General features: G+C 45.5%; 1 protein-coding gene and 1 long non-coding RNA gene across 3 annotated transcripts in view; one reads left to right on the forward strand and one right to left on the reverse strand.

The window, feature by feature from the left end:
* The window catches only part of LOC143788159 (uncharacterized), a 29,142-nt gene extending 20,899 nt beyond the window's left edge, over positions 1 to 8,243 (reverse strand). The window contains exon 1 of the long non-coding RNA XR_013218570.1: positions 7,911 to 8,243. This is a non-coding gene — a long non-coding RNA (uncharacterized LOC143788159). The remainder of the gene's footprint in view (positions 1 to 7,910) is intronic.
* On the forward strand, positions 651 to 19,604 carry ZRANB2 (zinc finger RANBP2-type containing 2). Of its 2 annotated transcripts, none has more exons than XM_077277583.1 (10): positions 651 to 958; positions 5,865 to 5,917; positions 6,008 to 6,116; positions 11,903 to 11,985; positions 12,108 to 12,184; positions 12,288 to 12,440; positions 13,399 to 13,550; positions 15,555 to 15,641; positions 17,575 to 17,736; positions 18,688 to 19,604. In XM_077277583.1, the coding sequence occupies exons 1-10, from the start codon at positions 903 to 905 to the stop codon at positions 18,752 to 18,754; spliced, it is 999 nt and encodes a 332-aa protein (XP_077133698.1). In that variant the 5' UTR covers positions 651 to 902; the 3' UTR covers positions 18,755 to 19,604. The 2 variants fall into 2 exon arrangements, with proteins under 2 accessions (XP_077133698.1, XP_077133699.1); XM_077277584.1 differs by having other exon boundaries at positions 685 to 958; positions 17,614 to 17,736.
* The last annotated feature ends 4,415 nt before the right edge of the window (positions 19,605 to 24,019 follow it).

A 24,019-nucleotide genomic window follows, 5' to 3' on the forward strand; every position in this document is an offset into this window, starting at 1 on the left:
AAAGCAAATGTCATAAAGAAAAATCAGAAGTCCAGCGAACCGTCGCTCCGCTCCACCACCAGAATCATGAAAAAGGTCCTGGAAATGGCGGCTAAACTCCATATTCATTTTATTTTTATAGTTCAGGAGTTTTTTAACCACTAAAAAAAACAAAAAAACGACAGAACGTTGGTAAATGCTCATAATCGGACTGACCCAGAGGAACGTGCCGTCCGGTCATTATTACCAAACAACGAACAATGTAACGATAAAACACAAAATTAACCGGAGAATTGTGGGGTTTTCACTGCACTTAGAATTTTTTCTCGTATTTCAGCACTTGCTGACACGTTGGAAGCCTGTCAATAAGGTGGGACATTCAATATGGCGGATTTACGTGTGTACGCTAATGACAACCTCTTTAATACACGTGGGGCACAATCTGTCAGTACACATCTATATATTAAGATGGCTGATAACAGGGAGCAGTAGCTGATATGTAACTCCTCAGCAAGGCCTACTGGATCTCTATACACCTAGCAGCACACCAAAATGACAACCAATGTGATGTTAATAAAGTTATTTAAAAAAACTACCAAGATGACGCCGCATTAGATGTCACGCATGCGTAGTCATCTATATTCCCTCTAGTTTGCGTTTCAAGCCTCCGTCTCATGCCACTACACTCGGGAGGGGCTTTGTATTTTTATAGCTGACTTTAGTTTTGCCTGCTCAAAAAAAATCGAGATTATGTCACCCGTTCCCGGTTGTTATTTAGCCACTTCTATTAATCGCAGACATAGAGGCGCAGCAGCGGTGTGATCCGTCCGCGGGTGTTCCGGGGGTCGCACAGGCGCAAGGCGGTCGCTCCGCGCTGAGGGTCCTTCCTCACAGAGCAGAAGGCGGCGACGGCGGCGGACAGAATGTCCACGAAGAATTTTCGCGTTAGTGACGGAGACTGGATTTGTCCGGACAAGAAGTGAGTTCGGGGGAAGATGAGGAGACCGGGGCGGCGGGTGTGAGACCGGGGGCGGCATAATGGAGGAATGGCGGCCGTGCGGGGAGGCCGCGGCCACTGAGGACGAGTCTCCTCACTCCGGGGCCGGTGACCTCCGCTCCTCCCCCGTTATAGCCGCCGTCAGCTCCGAGACGTCCGCCCTTAACCCCCTCATGTCCGGGAGAATGTTTTTTTTTTTTTTTTAATATATTTTTGCATTTTTTAAAATTTTATTTATTTTATTTTTCAGCAGTCAGAACTTTATTACCGTATTTTTCCGTCCCCACGGCCGTACCTACCGGGACTTGTGTTATTGAATGACCCGTTCACTTTATCACGAAATGTACTGAAAAAAGGGGGAAAAAAATCCCAAAAAGCACGAAATGGTGGAAAACATGTAAGGCCGTCACTGATTCTAGAGTTTCTTTTTAATGGGGTTCATCGGGCAGCAGAAAGGAGCGGGTAACGCGATCCTCCAGGGCGGGGCGATTACAGCGATACATGGATGGGGCGATTACAGCGATCCTCCAGGGCGGGGCGATTACAGCGATACATGGATGGGGCGATTACAGCGATACATGGATGGGGCGATTACAGCGATCCTCCAGGGCGGGGCGATTACAGCGATACATGGATGGGGTGATTACAGCGATACATGGATGGGGCGATTACAGCGATACATGGATGGGGTGATTACAGCGATACATGGATGGGGTGATTACAGCGATCCTCCAGGGCGGGGCGATTACAGCGATACATGGATGGGGCGATTACAGCGATACATGGATGGGGCGATTACAGCGATCCTCCAGGGCGGGGCGATTACAGCGATACATGGATGGGGTGATTACAGCGATACATGGATGGGGCGATTACAGCGATACATGGATGGGGTGATTACAGCGATACATGGATGGGGTGATTACAGCGATACATGGATGGGGTGATTACAGCGATACATGGATGGGGCGATTACAGCGATACATGGATGGGGCGATTACAGCGATACATGGATGGGGCGATTACAGCGATACATGGATGGGGCGATTACAGCGATACATGGATGGGGCGATTACAGCGATCCTCCAGGGCGGGGCGATTACAGCGATACATGGATGGGGCGATTACAGCGATCCTCCAGGGCGGGGCGATTACAGCGATACATGGATGGGGCGATTACAGCGATACATGGATGGGGCGATTACAGCGATACATGGATGGGGCGATTACAGCGATACATGGATGGGGCGATTACAGCGATACATGGATGGGGCGATTACAGCGATACATGGATGGGGCGATTACAGCGATACATGGATGGGGCGATTACAGCGATACATGGATGGGGCGATTACAGCGATACATGGATGGGGCGATTACAGCGATACATGGATGGGGCGATTACAGCGATCCTCCAGGGCGGGGCGATTACAGCGATACATGGATGGGGCGATTACAGCGATACATGGATGGGGCGATTACAGCGATCCTCCAGGGCGGGGCGATTACAGCGATACATGGATGGGGCGATTACAGCGATACATGGATGGGGCGATTACAGCGATACATGGATGGGGCGATTACAGCGATACATGGATGGGGCGATTACAGCGATACATGGATGGGGCGATTACAGCGATACATGGATGGGGCGATTACAGCGATACATGGATGGGGCGATTACAGCGATACATGGATGGGGCGATTACAGCGATCCTCCAGGGCGGGGCGATTACAGCGATACATGGATGGGGCGATTACAGCGATACATGGATGGGGCGATTACAGCGATACATGGATGGGGCGATTACAGCGATACATGGATGGGGCGATTACAGCGATCCTCCAGGGCGGGGCGATTACAGCGATACATGGATGGGGCGATTACAGCGATCCTCCAGGGCGGGGCGATTACAGCGATACATGGATGGGGCGATTACAGCGATACACATGGATGGGGCGATTACAGCGATACATGGATGGGGCGATTACAGCGATACATGGATGGGGTGATTACAGCGATACATGGATGGGGCGATTACAGCGATACACATGGATGGGGCGATTACAGCGATACATGGATGGGGCGATTACAGCGATACATGGATGGGGTGATTACAGCGATCCTCCAGGGCGGGGCGATTACAGCGATACATGGATGGGGCGATTACAGCGATACATGGATGGGGCGATTACAGCGATACATGGATGGGGCGATTACAGCGATACATGGATGGGGCGATTACAGCGATACATGGATGGGGCGATTACAGCGATACATGGATGGGGCGATTACAGCGATCCTCCAGGGCGGGGCGATTACAGCGATACATGGATGGGGCGATTACAGCGATACATGGATGGGGCGATTACAGCGATACATGGATGGGGCGATTACAGCGATACATGGATGGGGCGATTACAGCGATCCTCCAGGGCGGGGCGATTACAGCGATACATGGATGGGGCGATTACAGCGATCCTCCAGGGCGGGGCGATTACAGCGATACATGGATGGGGCGATTACAGCGATACACATGGATGGGGCGATTACAGCGATACATGGATGGGGCGATTACAGCGATACATGGATGGGGTGATTACAGCGATACATGGATGGGGCGATTACAGCGATACACATGGATGGGGCGATTACAGCGATACATGGATGGGGCGATTACAGCGATACATGGATGGGGTGATTACAGCGATCCTCCAGGGCGGGGCGATTACAGCGATACATGGATGGGGTGATTACAGCGATCCTCCAGGGCGGGGCGATTACAGCGATACATGGATGGGGTGATTACAGCGATCCTCCAGGGCGGGGCGATTACAGCGATACATGGATGGGGCGATTACAGCGATACATGGATGGGGCGATTACAGCGATACACATGGATGGGGCGATTACAGCGATACATGGATGGGGTGATTACAGCGATCCTCCAGGGCGGGGCGATTACAGCGATACATGGATGGGGTGATTACAGCGATCCTCCAGGGCGGGGCGATTACAGCGATACATGGATGGGGTGATTACAGCGATCCTCCAGGGCGGGGCGATTACAGCGATACATGGATGGGGTGATTACAGCGATCCTCCAGGGCGGGGCGATTACAGCGATACATGGATGGGGTGATTACAGCGATACATGGATGGGGCGATTACAGCGATCCTCCAGGGCGGGGCGATTACAGCGATACATGGATGGGGCGCTGGTATTTTAATAAATAAAATAAAAAAATCTAAACTTAAAAAAAAATTAGAATCCGACCTAATTTTTTTAGTTCAATTTTTTTCCCCCCATTTTTAAGGCCACTAAAATACAACCTGTGGCTGTTTTGATGCCTGTAAATCTCCTTTTCCGTATTGGAGCCATCTGACCGATCGGTATTACCGTGTTCGCTGCGTTTTTTTATCGATACCGTTGTGAGGTGCAGACTGACCAAAGAGTAAAAGAAAATGAGCGAATCCCCCACAGTAAGCAAATAAATGGTAGCAGCGCCTGTAAATAACCCGGGGGACGTGGTCCACACTGTCTCTATCAATAAAATATAAAAGCCACCCCACCGCAGCAGGTGCACCCCAATCAGGACGGCCCTGACTCTGTAGTTCTCACTATCTGTCAGCAGACGTAGCATTAGATAAGGGCCGATCAGGACCCGGGTCCCCACTGTGGAAAGATATAGAAAGAAAGGGGACACCCCAAAAAAGGGGGAGCCATGCCGCTGTACCAGGGAATCCTGGAGATTGTAAAAACAGCACCCGCAGGACAGAGATCGCGATATTCTGCAGGCCCCTGGCTGGCACAACAATTTATTGGCTCCACACGATCAGGTCACAAAGGGGCATGGGACAATTTCAAGTCCCCTGTTCTTAGGATTAGTTAGGGTCCCAGTGGGCAGACCCCAATCGATCGCTAGGTTATCCGCTATCTTAGAGGGATAATTTAGTATCTTGGAAATATTCAAGCAATGTGGTTTTATTTGTTTTGGACGTCAATTTTTCATGTAGGGAAAAAAAAAAAATCCCTTTACGGGAAATCTGTCATTAGGATCGTCCCTTTTGAGCTGTCTGTATGGGCATGCAGGTCATAGGAAGCGGAATAAAATGATACTTTGATATCTGCGATTTGATGTCCTATTCTTGAGGAATGCACGTTTTTCTTAATATGTAAACGAGCTGTTAAGATCTATGGGCGGAGCATAGATCTCCCTATCTGAGGGGGATATGGAGATCTGTGCGCCCGGGCTGCAGCTGATCCCTGACTTACTCTTCATGATCAATACATAAGTAGGTCAGGACAGTGACATTAGCGCTGATTGGCTGCAGGGGTCACGTGTCACAACACCGCACGAGAGCCGCGGAGAGAGCGAGTGGCGGCACAGGAGGTGAGTATAAGCTTTTTTTATTTTATAGGGGCCAAACATGTAGTTCAAGAAGGAGTTGTTGTCCTAGTAGCGGGAAACCCCTTAAAAAAAAAAAAAAAAACCTTCAGGTTTACCAAACACCATAGTAAACGAGCGATTCCTGAAGTGTCTTCCACTTGAAAAAAACAGATGCTTTTGGCAAAGATTTTTGTGAGGTAGGTTGCTGACAGTTTGTAGATATTGGACAGAATTGCAGCTTGTATGTAGTGGATTTGCTGCAGGTTTTGAAAATGGACCCAAAATGTCAGGAAGCCATGGTGAAAGCGCTGTAGCTGGCAGATCTGTGGTTAAATGGTTAACTTCAGCCTGTAGGAGCCATATTATTGTGAGCGTTATCTCGTGTTTATTGTAGATTATCTAGTGGGGATAGAACAATGACTTTATCTCCAGTGCTATATATAACGTCACAAATTACTCTGCAACTCCTTATATATTTGCTTTTATATTTTCTCAGATGCGGGAATGTTAATTTCGCTCGAAGGACAAGCTGCAACCGATGTGGACGAGGTGTGAACTTGTTGATATCAAATGTTAACTCTTTCCTTTACATGTCTCATTATGTTGTAAATTGATCTAGATTTATTGTTTAATTTAAAGAAAAAACAACGGATGCAAAAATGATGAAAGCCGGAGGGACGGAGATTGGAAAAACTTTGGCAGAGAAGAGTCGGGGATTATTTAGCGCCAATGACTGGCAATGCAAAACGTGAGTTGACTGCCCCTTGGTGTAGAAATCTGTGTGTGGTCCGCAGCACTGTACAATAAGGGGGTATCCTGGTATGTGGCAGACTAAAGGTACCTTCACACTAAACGATATCGCTAGCGATCCGTGACGTTGCAGCGTCCTGGCTAGCGATATCGTTGAGTTTGACAGGCAGCAGCGATCAGGATCCCGCTGTGATATCGCTGGTCGTTGGTTAAAGTTCAGAACTTTATTTGGTCGTCAGATTGCCGTGTATCGTTGTGTTTGACAGCAAAAGCAACGATACCAGCGATGTTTTACAATGGTAACCAGGGTAAATATCGGGTTACTAAGCGCAGGGCCGCGCTTAGTAACCCGATGTTTACCCTGGTTACCAGTGTAAAATGTAAAAAAAACAAACAGTACATACTCACCTTCGCGGACGCCGGGGGACGCGAAGGTGAGTATGTACTGTTTGTTTTTTTACATTTTACACTGGTAACCAGGGTAAACATCGGGTTACTAAGCGCGGCCCTGCGCTTAGCAACCCGATGTTTACCCGGGGACCTCGGCATCGTTGGTCGCTGGAGAGCTGTCTGTGTGACAACTCTCCAGCGACCAAACAGCGACGCCGCAGCGATCGGCATCGTTGTCTGTATCGCTGCAGCGTCGCTTAGTGTGAAGGTACCTTAAGCCTCACATTAGTAGTAGTCTCTGATGCTGCATTCCTTTTCCAGTCAAAAAATAAAATCCAAACTGCCTAGGATAAAATATACTCAGTAGAGATGAGCAAAAAGATTCATAAAAATACAAATAAAAAATCAAGTAGTCCTCACCTCCTTCTTTTAATTCAGAATGATGATGTGCCATGACTAACCCCAGCTCTGCTACATCTGGTTGCATTGCTGAGCAGTGGCATAAGTAATGCAACCACTCAGCCTGGCAGCCAGATCACACTGAGCTGAGGATCAAGTTCGGGCACCTGAACCAAACCCTACGGGTCTGAACATCCACAGGTCCACCCATCCCTAGTTACCATCCCTTAAAGGGGTTGTCCACTACTTTCAATTATCCCCCCAATGTATCCCCCCAGGGCCCCTGACGAACTGTGTAAATACCTTGCGTTGCCTTTTTCGCCTGTGAGCGGCGCTATGCTGGTGGCTGAGTCCGGGTCACGTGACCCCCAGGCTGCAGCCACCGCTAATTTCCGCCGACGTCACGTCAATTTCCAGACTCTGGAAATTGACGTGACGTCAGTAAACAGGCGTGTCCCAGCCGCACAGTCAGCAGTCACTCAAGAGTGACTGGCTGTGGGCGGGACTGTGCTGTGCTGGGGGCGGGCGGGGCTTTGCTGGGGGCGGGAGGGGCTGTGCACTGCAGGTGTCTGGTGCTGGGATCTGCTTGCCGAGATGTGCTGCGGCGGCTGATCCCATGGCTGCGGCCGGTTCAGCGGCGGCTGGTGCGTCGGCGGCCGGTGCCCTGGCGGCGGCTGCCGGTGCTGAAGGTGGCTGTGCGGTGGTGGTGGCGTTGTCTCTGTGTGCAGGCATGTCCGATGGGACTACAAGTCCCATCGGGCTCTGCCTGCTACAGTGACAGTGAGTGACACATTAGCCAATGATGGGACAGTAGTAGTCCCATCATCCGGCTAATGTGTTGAATGTAAAAAAATAAACAAAGAAAAAAAAACACATACATTACATACATACATAGAACACATACATGACATGCGCCATGCAACGACATGCGCATACAGTACATACATACATACAGTACATACATACAGACATACAGTACATATAACATAGATTACATACTCACCATCACTTGTCACTTTGATCCCCGAAGCCATTGTCATAAAAAATATTAAAATAATAAACAAACAATATACTCCCTGATCCGCAGAAATCCAATTAAAACGAGTGTCCCACGACGATCTCCCGTGGAGAACAGGAGCATCTGCTGATGCAACCACTCTCCAGGGGCTCCAGGAAGACAATGAGGGGAGGAAGGTATCCTTCCACAATGTATTCCCCACAATGTATTCCTACGCCCCTGTGAGAAAATAGTCCCTAGTCTCACTTTATGGTATGCTGTATGAGAAAGTTCCCACGCAGCTTTTTGCCATAAAGTGATACCAGTGGCACTTACATACGTGGCACGTGGCACTTACATACGTGGCACTTATATACGTGGCACTTATATACGTGGTACTTGCATACGTGGCACTTACATACGTGGCACTTACATACGTGGCACTCACATACGTGGCACTCACATACGTGGCACTCACATACGTGGCACTCACATACGTGGCACTCACATACGTGGCACTCACATACGTGGCACGTGGCACTTACATACGTGGCACTTACATACGTGGCACTCACATACGTGGCACTCACATACGTGGCACTCACATACGTGGCACTCACATACGTGGCACTCACATACGTGGCACTCACATACGTGGCACTCACATACGTGGCACTCACATACGTGGCACTCACATACGTGGCACTCACATACGTGGCACGTGGCACTTACATACGTGGCACTTATATACGTGGCACTTGCATACGTGGCACTTATATACGTGGCACTTATATACGTGGCACTTATATACGTGGCACTTATATACGTGGCACTTATATACGTGACACATGGCACTTGCATACGTGGCACTTACATACGTGGCACTTATATACGTGGCACGTGGCACTTACATACGTAACACTTACATACGTGGCACTTACATACGTGGCACTTGCATACGTGGCACTCACATACGTGGCACTTACATATGTGGCACTTGCATACGTGGCACTTATATACGTGGCACGTGGCACTTACATACGTGGCACTTATATATGTGGCACTTATATACGTGGCACTTATATACGTGGCACTTGCATACGTGGCACTTACATACGTGGCACTTATATACGTGGCACGTGGCACTTACATACGTGGCACTTGCATACGTGGCACTTGCATACGTGGCACTTGCATACGTGGCACTTGCATACGTGGCACTTGCATACGTGGCACTTGCATACGTGGCACTTATATACGTGGCACTTACATACGTGGCACTTACATACGTGACACATACGTGGCACTTACATACGTGGCACTTATATACGTGGCACTGAAATATCGTGGCACTATGTCATAAAATGTTCATTAAACGGTTAGGGGTAGGGTTAGGGTTTGGATCCCTTTATCACCCTGATGGTGGTGGGTGGTTTTTCAGTGTTTTTTCATTTTTTTTTCTATAAAAACGCATGCGTTTTTAATGTTAAGTATAGGAAAAAAACGCATGCGTTTTTTAGCGCTAAAACGCAGCGTCCAAAAACGCAAGTGTGAAACCAGCCTCAGTGCCGGAATTGGCGCATCTAAGGCTACGTTCACATTTGCGTTGTGCGCCGCAGCGTCGGAGACGCAACACACAACGCAAACAAAAACGCAACAAAACGCACGCTAAAACGCTGCGTTTTGCGACGCATGCGTCCTTTTTGGCCAAAAGTTGGACGCAAAGAAAATGCAACTTGCTGCGTCCTCTGCGCCCAACGCTTGCGGCCAAAAAAACCCATGCGTCGCAAAACGCAGCACAATGCATGTCCATGCGCCCCCATGTTAAATATAGGGGCGCATGACGCATGCGGCGACGCTGCGGCGCCGAACGCTAATGTGAACGTAGACTTACAGATGCGCCATTTCTGGGGTGGCTGCGGACTGGTATTTGTAGCCGGGGGGGGACCAATATCCATGGCCCCTCTCTAGGCTATTAATATCAGCCCGCAGCTGTCTGCGTAGCCTTTCTGGCTATAAAATATAGGGGGACCCCACGTCATTTTTTGGGGGGGGTCCCTCTATTTTAATAGCCAGTAAAGGCTACGCAGACAGCTGCGGGCTGATATTCATAGCAGGCTACAAATATTGGCCCCCGGCCGTCGGCTTTCCCCCTCTGGCGCAGAAAATTGCGCGGGAGCCCACGCCGTTTTTTTCAGTTTTTTATTAAATTAAACGCTCATTAAGGCCTGTTTCACACTTGCGTCGGCACGGGTCCATCGCTATGCGTTGGGCCGACGTACCGACGCACGTTGTGAAATTTGTGCACGTCGTGGGCAGCGGATGCAGTTTTTCAACGCATCCGCTGCCCATTCTGAAGTCCGGGGAGGAGGGGGCGGAGTTTTGGCCGCGCATGTGCGGTAGAAAATGGCAGACGTGACGGATGTGCCAACTGTCCGCCAAAACACGATGCATCCGTTGCACGATGGATGCGACGTGTGGCCATCCGTCGCGATCCTTCACTAATACACGTCTATGGGTAAAAAACGCATCCTAAGAGCACATTTGCAGGATCCGTTTTTTTCCAAAAAAGACGGATTGCGAAAAACGCAAGTGTGAAAGTAGCCTTATAGAAACATAGGCCTTTCTCATATATATCTATGGATATATTTATCTATAGATATATCTATAGATACATAGATGTATCTATCCATATATTTGGGTGCTTTCACACATCAGGTTTTTGCCGTGAGGCACAATCCGGCGAGTTTTGAAAAAAACGGATCCATTTTTTCCCGTCGGATCCGTCTTTTTCTCATAGAGTTTCATCCGTTTTTTGCCGGATCCATCAAAAAAGCTGTTTCCGCCGGATGGAAAACACATACAGAGGAACGTTTTTTCTGTCCGGTGAAAAAACGCACAGCGACGGATCCGGCAAAAAAAGTATGAAACTGAGCTGTGAAATGATGCATCCGGCCTTGGAATCCGTTTTTTCATGCATGTTTCCATTCAAATCATGCACATTTTCCGTTTATTTACTTATTTCCAAAAACGGCATTAAAACCGCGCATAAACCGCACCAAAAAAAGCATAAAAACTGCATCAAAACCTGGTGCAGTTTCGCAGTTTTGGTGCGGTTTTGATGCAGTTCTTGGTGCGGCTTTTTCCGCAGCATGTGCACAAGTCTATCTATCTATCTATCTATCTATCTATCTATCTATCTATCTATCTATCTATCTATCTGTGTGTAATGGAGTGTGGGTTGGACAAATGTAAAAGAGGAGGTTGGACAGAAATGACATCACAAATCTGTTTGAAGCTAGAGGAGGGAGAGGAGGGAGGGGTTTGGGTGGGTTTTGGAGTGGGTGTGCTAGGTTCAGGCTTAGTAGCAGTGCAATGCATCATGGAACTTGTAGTATTAGAGCACAATGACTCAGGAGAAAGGAAGTTGTCGATTAACCCCATGAGAGCTGAATCCAGCACTAAAATGTGCTGCTACAGCATGATAAAAGGTAATATTGCTAAAATAAACACAGTAGATGTTTTCAGTGGCCCATAATAGCAAGATTTATGAAAAAAAAAAAAAAAAAAGGTTATAGTAGTGGACAACTTCTTTAAGTGTTTTTCTGGCACCACTCACTTCTGTGCCAGGAGGTAAGCGGTAGAGATATTGTCCTGTCTGCACATATGTGTTGGGTTGCATGTATGATTGATGGGTATCGTGCACTTGCCCTATTCATCAGGATAAGACACGTATGTGATACCTGCTGATCGTGCACATTTCTCAGCTGGTATCAGTAGATGTGACTTGTCTGCACCATATTTTCCTGTAGTTAGTGGTAATCTGCATTTAAGTACTATTTCACGCAGATGGGACGCTAAGCGTACTCTTCTCTCTGTGCCTTTGATGTCATCGCTTGTCTCGAGCCCCAATTTTTTATTTTTTTTGTGAGAAAACATTTTGTGGCTTTCTTATCTTTCTCTGCAGTTTTGTTATCTTGTTTTTCTTCTTCTTTAAGTTGTGGAAATGTAAACTGGGCAAGAAGATCAGAGTGTAACATGTGCAACACTCCGAAGTATGCAAAGCTAGAGGAGCGGACAGGTACATCTACTCTTGTCTTATTCTCCCCTCCAGTTTTGATTGTGAAGAACTATTTGCCTTTTATTGAGTTTTTTTTTTTTTCTGTTCCTGCTGAAATTCTATGGTCCTGTTTCTACATACAGGTTATGGCGGAGGATTTAATGAACGAGAAAACGTAGAATACATAGATCGAGAAGAGTCTGACGGCGAGTACGACGAGGTAAAGGAGGCTTTGGTCTGAATCTGATACAACAAGCTGCAATACAAGGGCATAGGAGCATTAGAGCACGTTTCATTTCTCTTCTTTTTGTGATGATTTGTAGTTTGGACGAAAAAAGAAGAAATACCGTGGAAAGCCGTCCAGTGGAAAATCTGGAGTCAAAGGTGATGAAAAGGTGTCCGGAGTTGAAGAGGAGGAAGAAGGTGACGAGGAGGAAGAAGAGGAAGGAGATCTATCAAAGTATAAATTGGATGATGTGAGTCATAATCCAAACATGGCTTGGTGATAGAATGTGAAGACACACTCACCAATTGAGGCTACAACGTATGGGATATTAACATTACAAGAGATTTTCACAATTATTTTTCCATGTCAACATATTGCTGATCACGCAATTAAATGAGCAAAACACTCGTTCATTGGGTAAATGATATTTTGCACAGCATAAAAGACTGTTGTTCTCAGTGGTGCATCATCCTGTGTAGCCAGGAGTCACACGGGCAACAACTATGGCAGCCTGTGTGCACAGAGGCATCTAGTGCGAATCCGTGCTTATTGCTCATGTTGGTCTGCCTGTGTCTGTATTGTGCAACCGGTCTGTCTATGTAAACGGACCTTTAGTCTTGGTGTACATGGAATTTGTGTACTTGGCTGAAACAATACAGTGTTGGGAGCTTTTCATACACATACTATAATTTGCCAAAAGTGTTTTTTTTTTTTTGTTTTTTTTTTTGTTTTTCATCTGGCTGAACTCGTGATTGCACTACAGTTATCTGAGTAGGAAAACAGCAGACTTCTTTCCTATAAATAGGGCCACAGGAAGAATATACCCTGCTGCAGGTGCAATTTCTCTAGAGGAAGAATGCCCGGGCATCCATTCTGAATAGATCTACTTTTTGTGCATTTACTTCCTCCACAGTGGCTTTACAAGCAGTGTGTACCTAGTCCTAGACAGTGCATGAAGCAGCGTTTGCCTAGTCCTAGACAGTGCTTGCAGCAGCGTGTATCTAATCCTAGGCATTGCTTGCAGCAGCGTGTATCTAATCTTAGGCAGTGTATGCAGCTGCGTTTCCCTAGTCCTAGACAATGCTTGCAATCTGTACAATTCTGTAACCAATTTTCCTATGTTTTTTGCTTTTATGCATCTAAAACAATTAATTCCTTTACTGTAGCAAATAATCTTATAACATCACTTTCCCAACTATTTGTTTCAGGACGATGATGAGGATGACGATGGCGACCTTTCAAAATACAATCTTGCCAGCGACGATGAGGATTCTAGTAAAAATAAGAAATCCGCACGCAGCAGATCTAAATCGCCATCTTCTCGCTCCTCCTCCCATACAAGCTCAAGGTCTAGGTCCAGGTAAACGGGTACAGGTCAAGGGTAAAGCCTGGCAAAATGTCAGTATCTATTTAACTTTTTTCCTTTTTTTTCTTTCTTATATTTCTATATACTACTCAATGTTCTAGAGCTGATAGATGTGATATTGTGAAATATTATTCTTCGCTGTTGTCTTGTGCATTTTCGTTGGTAAGTGGTAACTAGTCTAACCTAAATGAGCATAGCGCGGCCATAATGTGCTCTTTATTCCTGTGCTTGTGAAAACCTCTAGAGAAACATTCGCATCTTATAAAGTTATGGCATATGACTAAGACGTGGAGTGTCCTCTTCTGCAGGTTTGGTTTGAGTCTGACATGAATGACACCCATTTCCCCCAATCCTGTGAATAAAGGAGCTCATTTAATGCTAAATTTGAGTTTTTCTTGCACATTTCCCTCCCGTGTACAGAGCGTGCTGGATGCATTCACTTGAATGGAGCAATGCTGCAGTTGTTTGCACAAACGGTCTGTCACATTGCCACAATGCATAGAAAAACTGTGATGGGGTGCAACATGACAGTGGTATTCTCAAGATTGATGAGATCTGACCTGGTGATGTGCCATCACCTTATAAGATGGGAATTTTCTCGTGTAAGACCAGGTCAGATATAGTAAATCATTGAGCTGCTCCTGGCTGTAGGAACACTACCTGAGCCACTCTTGTGATTATCTGGTGCAGGGCATTTTACACCAGTATTGTTCTCTTTTTCTATAATGATGTTTCCATATGTGATCAGATACTAAAATTGAATTCTATAGGTAGCGCACACTGGGAATCTCACCTTATCTCCTTGTCTGTATCCTGACAAAATTTAACATTTTTATAGGAGCCCTGGTATGATGAGGCGGCTCACTGCAGTCTGTTGTCACATTTCTTCACCTCTTTATAAGCAGAGTTCAGTGTCTGCTGTTACATCAGTGTATTTTAAAAAAAAAATATATATATATATATATATATATATATATATATATATATATATATATATATATATATATATTAGTTCTAAAAGTACGATGGGTGCTATCAGACCTAGCAATTATTATAATTGGCCTCACCCCTTCAATGGAATTTCAGCAATTGTGCGCAATTGCTTGATCGCCGCTCCATTCATCCTCTGTAACTGCTGAGTCCAGCTCTTGGCTTTTCCCAGCAACCCCATAGAAAATTAATGGAGCGGCGGTCAAGCATGTGCACTACCATTCCTTTCTAATGGGGATGAAATGTCATCATTCCGCCGGTATCTGGGGTCCCAGCGGTCAGACCCCAATGATCAGGAAGTTGTCACCTGTCCAGTGGATATGTAATAACTTATTATTAATATTTATTTATATAGCACCATTGATTCCATGGTGCTGTACATGAGAAGGGGTTACATACAAATTACAGATATCACTTACAGTAAACTAACAATGACAGACTGATACAGAGGGGCGAGGACCCTGCCCTTGCGGGCTTACATTCTACATAACTTGATTTTTTTCTGGGCAGAGAACTTTTGGCTGAGTATTAATTCGGCCGATGGCTGTCTTTAAAGAGTCCCACCCCCTGAATGTTCATGTGTTGCCTCTGAGCTTGTCCCCCTGAAAACTAATACATCTGCCATTAAAATTCAGACGGCCGAATGCGTACTCCTCAGATGGTCAATTTGTCCCGCCAACATAAGTTGTGTGTGAGGGACTTTAGATTCTCATTTCCTCTTACACCCAAAGGTCCGACCCCACCTGTCACACTTCTACGACCTCTTCAACAAAGGGGGCAGATTTTTTTATTTTTTTTTTGGGTTAGACGCCTAAAGTATTAAGTGTGTTTTTTTTTTGTGTGTGTGTGTTTGTTTGTTTGTTTTTTTTGTTCTCTTTATGTATCTTGAATTTGATCCATTGTTACTCAATGAACAACTTCTGTTTTCCCTTTTCTTAGCAGCAATGCTTACTGCTGTCATTCTATGATATAAGAGCTGAAAAAGAAAAATGTGCCATGTTTTTTCAGATCCCGTTCAAGAAGCTCTTCCAGTTCCAGATCAAGGTCTCGTTCCAGCTCCAGAAAACGTTCTCAATCTCGCGGTTCAAAATCAAGGTGAATAGCGGGTACCACGCTGTATGGCGCAGCGAGAGTCAAGTGGTTCAGGATGTCTTTAATATTAGATGATACGGTGGACCAATCGGTGTTTAGTCCTCGTGTTCCTATAGTCATTTCTTCCACATCGGAAATATATAGATGGTTGTAAATATACTTTGGATCTGCTAAGCAGCGCAGTGATATGCCTGTACGGAGTCTGTTTTCAACATCTTACCCTTCTTCTGATAAAAAGTAGATTGCAATTTTGTGTCAAGCCGTAATACATTTATAACATTTATAAATAACTTAATAACATGGTATAATTATTCCAAGTGTCGTGATTGTCAGGTATCCCCTCTGGTCCCGGGTTTGGTAGCTCCACTTCCAAACCTGTGGACACAGCAGAGTTTCCGGTTTTAGTATGTGACCGAAGCAGTGTATGGAGGGGGCTGGCTGACTGCTCAAGTAGATAAGCCAACACTCCCTGCATCCTGTTCATGTGTTGGGGCAGAAAACTCTCCATGATTTATATTAGTAAATTAAGAAATGCCTACATGTGTTTTTTGTTTTGTTTTGTTTTGTTTTTGTTTTTTAAGGGGGTTGTCAGGGCATAGTATATTAATGACTGACCTATGTTTACCATAAGATCGGTAGGGGTCTGACATCTGGAACCCCTGCCGGTCAGGTGTGTTTTAGCTGCAGTACCTGGCAGCAACCACTAAACATTCAACATGGCGGGGCAGTACAACTGCTTTCTAGATTTGTTCGGCCGGAGGTGGTAACTGCAATTCGGGGGTTTAGCTGGATGTTGGACTGATATTGATAACCTGTCCTAGAAAAAGTCATAAATATATGTCCAAGCTTCTTTTTAAGTATCTAATACATTTAACACCTATAATTTCATGTTATATCATTACTTTACTACATGTGAATATAGATGGGAATTGCCATCACTTAATGATTATAGGAATTCTGACCTCTGGGATCCCACCATTAGATCTGCTATTTTTTCATTGGTGATCTAGCCTTAGGATTGGTCATCAATGCCTGATTGGTCGGGATCTGGCATTCCTGTCAATCGGCTGTTGTCGGTGGCTGGAAATACTCCCTGTCAAAGCTGCTCAGTCTTCTAATGGCGGACGCCACCAGGTACTACACATCCGCCTCCTATTTAAATCAATCAGGCCGATGTGCAGTACCCTGGCCTGGCCACTACCAAAAGATGGCCAGCTCTGCAAGTGAGTACTTCCAGCCAGCAGCTGCCAACACCGGTAACAGCTGGTCGACGGGGGTGCTCAGTGTTGGACTCTAACCAATCAGACATTGATAACCTATCCTGAGGGTAGGTCATCAATGATAAAGTAATGGACAACTTCTTTAATGTCTGACAAATGTTGGCCCCAGAGGAGGCCCCCGTTCAGGACTGCTTCTGACCACCAACGAGTGGAGATGAGGCAGATGCATCGGCTCCTTTGGGGGGCTCCAAATAAAGCCGAGAGTACGGTATTAGCTCGGCTAAGTTTGTCACTCCTATAGCTGTGAATGGAGCGTGCCACCTCTCCACCAACTGAAACAGGAGATCGAGGACACCACATTCGCCTTGTAGAGATGGATGTGGGTCACAAAGGAGGCACCGGCCTCTGACATTTGTTGCACATTCCATGGCCTTGCTGTAAATGCATCGCAGAAGGGGAAACTTTAATAGGGCGCTCAGCACTAAATCAGCACAGCGGCCCCTTTATTCTTGGGGATGTTGTAGGTCCCAGAGGTCAAATCCCACCTATCATAAAATGATGGCTTGTCGTGGAATTTTTGGTAACAGGTAAGTCATGTTATTTTTTTTATGTCAAGCACAGATTTTCTCATTTTAAGAAATCCACGCTCAATAAATCTGTTCTATTTTACTTCTGAAATTCTTGTCTTAAATTCTGTCCATTTTTAATCAATAAAGATCCAGCTCCAGGTCCAACCGAGGTTCTTCTTCCCCCAGAAAAAGATCTTGTGCAAGTTCCCACTCATCGTCCTCTTCAGAGAGGGGAAAGAAAAGAAGCCGCTCCAGATCGTCGTCTGGTGACCGCAAAAAAAGACGCTCAAGATCACGGTCAACAGAAAGGTTTGGGTTACCGCAGAACTGGAGGGGGGATTCTAGTGAAGGGGTAAAAAGGGAAAATATAAGCTATGAGAAATTAGGATACTGTCGTCTAAAAATGTGTCCATTGCTTACTTGTCACTCTTTATGTTTTGTATAACATCAGACTATTCTTCCAGATTATTAGTGTATGGCTGAGCACTTAGACATTGTTAAAGAACAACCTCAGTCACAGCTAATAGAGTACACCCTCCATATTCAATGACTCTAACTACCATAATACTGTTCCCTATGTATAAGAATATAACTACTATAATACTGCTCCTGTGTACAAGAATATAGCTACTATAATACTGCTCCTACATACAGGAATATAACTACTATAATACTGCTCCTATGTACAAGAATATAATTACTGTAATACTGCACCTATGTAATGTACAAGAATATAACTACTATAATACTGCCCCTATGTACAAGAATATAACTACTATAATACTGCTCCCTATGTACACGAATATTACTATAATACTGCTCCTATGTACAAGAATATAACTACTATAATACTCCTCCTATATACAAGAATATTACTACTATAATACTGCCCCTATGTACAAGAATATAACTACTATAATACTGCTCCTATGTACAAGAATATAACTACTATAATACTGCTCCTATGTACAAGAATATAACTACTATAATACTGCTCCTATGTACACGAATATAACTACTATAATACTGCTTTTTGTAATCTATTGTCGCTATTTATGGATGTGAAGCTGATGACTGGAGTTCTTCTGTAACGTTTCCACCCTCCTCCTGATTATATCGGTGTACTTTGCCCGGTCACTGGGGCTGTTTTCCCTTCATACATGGAGCTATATAGTGTGGTGAATCTATATCTTTACTTTCCAGGCGGCTGTAGTTTGATATAGAAATGACAGGAATCCACTCTTACTTTGTGTTTTGCAGGCGCAGACATTCCCCAGCTGGATCGTCTCATTCCGGCTCCCGATCTGCGAGTTACAAAAAGAAATAGATATTTAGGAATATTTACTCCATGAGAATAAGAAACAAACAGAAAAAAATGGAGCAGATAAGAGGCCTGATGAAGCACCCGATCGGCAGTAGTGGAGGCGCGTGCTTCTGCTACAACCAAACCCAACCTAATCCAACCGTAGCATTTTAAGCCATAAGCTCAGAACCGCGCTCCCACTACCTCTCATCATAGGAAGCGGGACACACTAGGTGGCAATAATATGGCTTAGACTTTCTGTGTCTCTTCCTTCTGGCCGTGTATCTGTATTTTCATACTACTATAAGCCCCTTCCTACACGGCAGGATAATGTGAACTCTCATCCGTTGTAATCCTTATGGCTTAAAATGCAAAAAAAAATGTGCAAAGCTAAAACCCATCATGTATCCATGGTGTTACAAGGTAAGTATCTGTATTATTCAGTCTCTGCATTACGCTGAGCATCAGAGCTTTGGCACTTCTAATATACAGGTCGGCCCTTTGCGGCAGCGACATTCATGAAATCACAACTTTTACACTTTCCGATCTGCCCCCCAGGCTCCATTATAGGAGTCCGTGTCCTGGGTACTTTACCCTTCTCTGTGCTCCATCCACTCTCGAATGTAAGCCGAGTATTACTGTATCTTGTGCCTATCGCTTCTTACAAAGCTAATATTTAAGTATGTACAAACACCCGGATCTGAGGCACCGGCGCTCTAGTATTGACTCTCCGGGGTCACATTTTACCCAACAGAGGGGACGCCTCAAATGAAATCCAAGATCATGTATTTTGTCAGATTTGGTCATTTATTTTTAGGATGGTGATTTTTATTTTTTCTGTAGACCTGTGACAATAAAATCCTGACTCCTGCAATTCCTTCTTGTTTTCTGTTTTATAAAGAAAGGTGCAAAATGACAACATGATGCTATAGTGTGCAGGAAAGTGTAGAGGTTCCTCCCCCGTCAGGAACATGACGGTGTCTGCTGGACTAGGATGTGGCAAATGTGGTGCATCCTGGCACCATCGCTCTGGGGCAGAAACACTGGAGGGAAGCTCGTAGGTGCCGATCCCATAGACTTCTATGCCTCAGTGGATCACTCTGGGATCCTATATCGTCAGGTTCAACGTCCATAGCCAGATCAGGAAATCTTGCATGCAGCATCTTCTGATCTGTCTTCCAAGACCAATCTGCTGCAAGTCAAGTACAGGAGATAACTGGGAACAATCCCATAGAATTTTGTAGGATCAGATCTGATATTCGTTTTCTCCTGACTTTTTGTGTTTTTGGTTTGTTTATTTTTCTTTCTTTCCTGGAAAAAAATATCTCAATTGTTAGGAGAATGCACAAGACAATTCACTTTAAAATGTGTTACGGTTTCTCAGCCCCATTCGTCTCAAATCAGGGAAGAAAGCAATTAAAATCCTAAAAGAAATAAAAAATTAACGTAATGTATTTATTTATATATATAAAAAAAAAAACGGTGAAATTTTAGAAATCCCATTCATTTGCTGGTATTATAACTGGTTTTTTTTTTTTTGCGTGCCCTAAAAAGAATGGTCAAGATAAAACCCTAGACGTGAACAAAACTTTAGGGTGTTACTTACTGGTAGTCTTATTTCTTCCTTCTCGCCACCAGGGGGCACCAGACTAGAGATGATGGCCGCTCTCTTTGAAGGTAATGGGTTTGATCTGTTACCTGTGACGCAGAGGTGGGTGGAAAACCAACTAGTGTATCCATTAAGACCATGGAGCATGGTTGCGTTTGCAGGCACCATAAGCTCTTCCAATTTTCCAAAGTGTTGCCCCTTGTTGCTTGCACCACAATAGTAAATGTTCCTCATTATGCGCAGCCCAAGCCTCCGCACTGTGAGATGTGACCATGGCCTGAGGCTCTGCACACCGCATTGGGGTCTGCCGATGGAGGGGGTCTGCTCCTGACTTATACCTCCAATATACTGGTCTTACAGCCCTTTAAGAAGGGACATTGCCCTTAAAGGGTTTGTCCAGGATCAGACCAACCTGGCGGCGTCACCCTTGTTTATAGGTTGTATATGGTATTGTATCTCTTAACCGTTGACGTTAGTGGAGCTAAGCTGCAATACTAGATCCAGCTCGTAGACGGGGGTGGTGCCATATTTGGAAGGACGTGGCCCACCCCGTTATAATGGACATGATTCCTTCTCCCCACACTTCTGAAAGCAGCACCGTATTGGCCCAAAGCACAACTTGTGCCCAAGGGATCCGTCACTGTGACAGACGGCCTCGAATACCCCCAATGAGTAGCCCCCCAAAATGTCAAAGATGAAGGGAGCGCTGCCCCAGGGTTGGTACCGGCCTGCAGTGTATGACCTGATCCCATCCAGACAGCACCAAAATATAAAGATTGACCTAGTAAGGCTGCAAAAGAATGAATGCTAAAATGTGGTGTTATTGCTGCAAGAAGCTACTGATAATGTGTCTGTAACCTGCCCCGTATCTTCCAGGCCACCTGCATGTCCCGAGCTTATCTCTCCAGTCACTGTCGGACCCTCCCATACTGTGCAGAGGGGGCAGCCGGGCTGTATGTGTGGGGGGTGGCGATCCCTTGAGATTTCAGTGGGTTCCTTGTAGTGTTCCTGGTGGGATTGTACATTGCACCACTTGAGCTTTCCTCCCCGGGGGGGGGGGGGGCTTCATTCACCATCAGGGTGGGTGCAGATTATTTTCCTGCAGTTCAGACAAGCGCTACCCTTGCTCCTGATTGCACAGCCGATGGGTGCAGGGGCTGCAGACTGTGTATATGCACCGTACATTGGACCAGACTCCTGCTGGCTGCGCCGTGTCTTTGGACCCGGCTTGTGCAGGCTGCCTGGTGTCTGTCTTTTTTTTTTTTTTGATCACACAGTCCTGAGGTCCATTTGGAATATCACCCACATGCACTAGTGAACGGTACAATTGTGCCTCCTGCCAGCTGTTTTGTGTGGATCTGCTTTTATGCTGCATTTACAAATTGCAGTTGTTTTGAGGTTTTTTTTAACCGACTGGCAAAAATACATTATTTTTTTTTTTTTTCAGAAATAATCGTAATTTTGACAACTTCAGTGAAATACAACCACAGATATCATGTCTGTACACAGCCTTAGGATCTGATCCTGATTGTCTTTGGGCTTTCTTTCCCCTGTGCTATTGTCAACAGCAAAAATACCCAAGAGAAACTTGCTTTGCATTGTTTTTTTTTTTTCTTGCTCTGCTTTTGTTTTGTTTTTTTATACTTACATCGACTTCGAAAAAACGTACTTTTGCATGTCGAATTTTCAAGAGGGGAAAATGTTCCAAAGAATGCACAGAGGACTTGAGTTTTCAGGAGCTTCTGTGTATTTTCCATAAACTTATTTAAATATTGCCTCTTTGCCAGAAAAAAAATGATGCAGTTTTGTAATGTGTGAACATGGCTCTTAGATTCTCAAAAAGCATTCGGATAACGATCAGCACATTGACAACATGTAGTACCTGATTTCTCCTGTGGTGGCGCTGCTGGGATGTATAGCTGCGGATGGCTTTCCCACAGATGCTCGCTGTCGTTAGTCACTCATTTCTTTTCATATATTCAGTTTGAGACGCTTAAATATCCTGTCCGGCATCTCACGCACTATTGCTTGAGGAGACAATAAATGTCCCTTTAAATGCCTTTTAATCCCCAGTGTTGCTGATATGATTGATAATTGTGTTGCGCCCCCGCATGTTCTCTATAGATTATATTACTCTGTATATACAACATGTCACGAATCGTGTCCGTTCTGCTCGGGGGCGCAGCATTGTGTGACCTTGTCATCTCCATTATACACGGGGTGACCTAATGCCGCAGCGCGTCTCTCACAGATTGGTCACGGCGTGCATCTGGGACACTTTAATTAAGCAGAACATGGTTTAATGCATGTAGCTAATCTGAAACGCGTGAGGAGCGGAGCGCAGGTGCGACAGCAATTCTGTACATCTATTGTTACTATCCAATAATCTCAAAAATCTGCCTGTCCAGCACCCAGCAGTGACCAGGATCGGCGTGGACGGTGCATCTGCTGGAAGTCAGGCATGAGCTTAGACCACCTCTCCAGTCCGCTGCTCCTTCAGTGGTGGTCACAATGCCGTGTGCTTTCCCAAACCATTTATGCCAGAACTTTCACCTTCCAAGTGCACTTGCATTTTTTCCACTAGTTGAATTTGCTCCAATCTACATAAAATAAAAAAATTAGCAAATATTCTCCATAAAAAGAAAATCTCCCGCAGTTCTGTGTATATTCCAGCTACTGTGCAGACCTCTGTCGCTATGGTAACAGACTACAAACCCTGTGTAGTCTGGTCCTAGAGTCATGTTCACAGCTGAAGAAAAACCAAAACTGGCCATTTTCACTGCTGTGCACCATTGAGATCCCCCAGTGCGGCAATTGCTGACAGCAAAAATGATTATTCTTTATACATGTCAGAGTTTACTTTTTATTATCCTCATTCATTTTCAGACTCTGATAGTAGTTTGCTGCTTTCCCCAGATTCAGATTTTTCTCTAGTTTGTGTCTCTAGAAATACACGTGTGATTTGATCTCTTGTGTCCTGCTGCCTTCACAAGCTCTCGTGTATTGTGCTTTGTGCGTCCTCCTGCCTTCACTAGCTCTCGTGTATTGTGCTTTGTGTGTCCTACTGCCTTCACTAGCTCTCGTGTATTGTTCTTTGTGCGTCCTGCTGCCTTCACTAGCTCTCGTGTATTGTTCTTTGCGTCCTCCTGCCTTCACTAGCTCTCGTGTATTGTGCTTTGCGTCCTCCTGCCTTCACTAGCTCTCGTGTATTGTTCTTTGTGTCCTCCTGCCTTCACTAGCTCTCGTGTATTGTGCTTTGTGTGTCTTGCTGCCTTCACTAGCTCTCGTGTATTGTGCTTTGTGTGTCCTGCTGCCTTCACTAGCTCTCGTGTATTCTGTGTCCTGCCTTCACTAGCTCTCGTGTATTCTGTGTCCTGCCTTCACTAGCTCTCGTGTATTCTGTGTCCTGCCTTCACTAGCTCTCGTGTATTCTGTGTCCTGCCTTCACTAGCTCTCGTGTATTGTGCTTTGTGTCCTCCTGCCTTCACTAGCTCTCGTGTATTGTGCTTTGTGTGTCTTGCTGCCTTCACTAGCTCTCGTGTATTGTGCTTTGTGTGTCCTGCTGCCTTCACTAGCTCTCGTGTATTCTGTGTCCTGCCTTCACTAGCTCTCGTGTATTCTGTGTCCTGCCTTCACTAGCTCTCGTGTATTCTGTGTCCTGCCTTCACTAGCTCTCGTGT

The sequence above is a fragment of the Ranitomeya variabilis genome, chromosome 8 (genome assembly GCF_051348905.1).
Source record: "Ranitomeya variabilis isolate aRanVar5 chromosome 8, aRanVar5.hap1, whole genome shotgun sequence".
Lineage (NCBI taxonomy): Eukaryota > Metazoa > Chordata > Amphibia > Anura > Dendrobatidae > Ranitomeya > Ranitomeya variabilis.

Bases quoted from the DNA above. Each gene is read 5' to 3' on its own strand.
- ZRANB2 (XM_077277583.1), top strand. From the start codon at position 903: ATGTCCACGAAGAATTTTCGCGTTAGTGACGGAGACTGGATTTGTCCG. The intron at 6,117-11,902 runs GTGAGTTGACTG...TTCTTCTTTAAG, and splicing joins AATGACTGGCAATGCAAAAC to TTGTGGAAATGTAAACTGGG. The intron at 15,642-17,574 runs GTGAATAGCGGG...TAATCAATAAAG, and splicing joins TCTCGCGGTTCAAAATCAAG to ATCCAGCTCCAGGTCCAACC.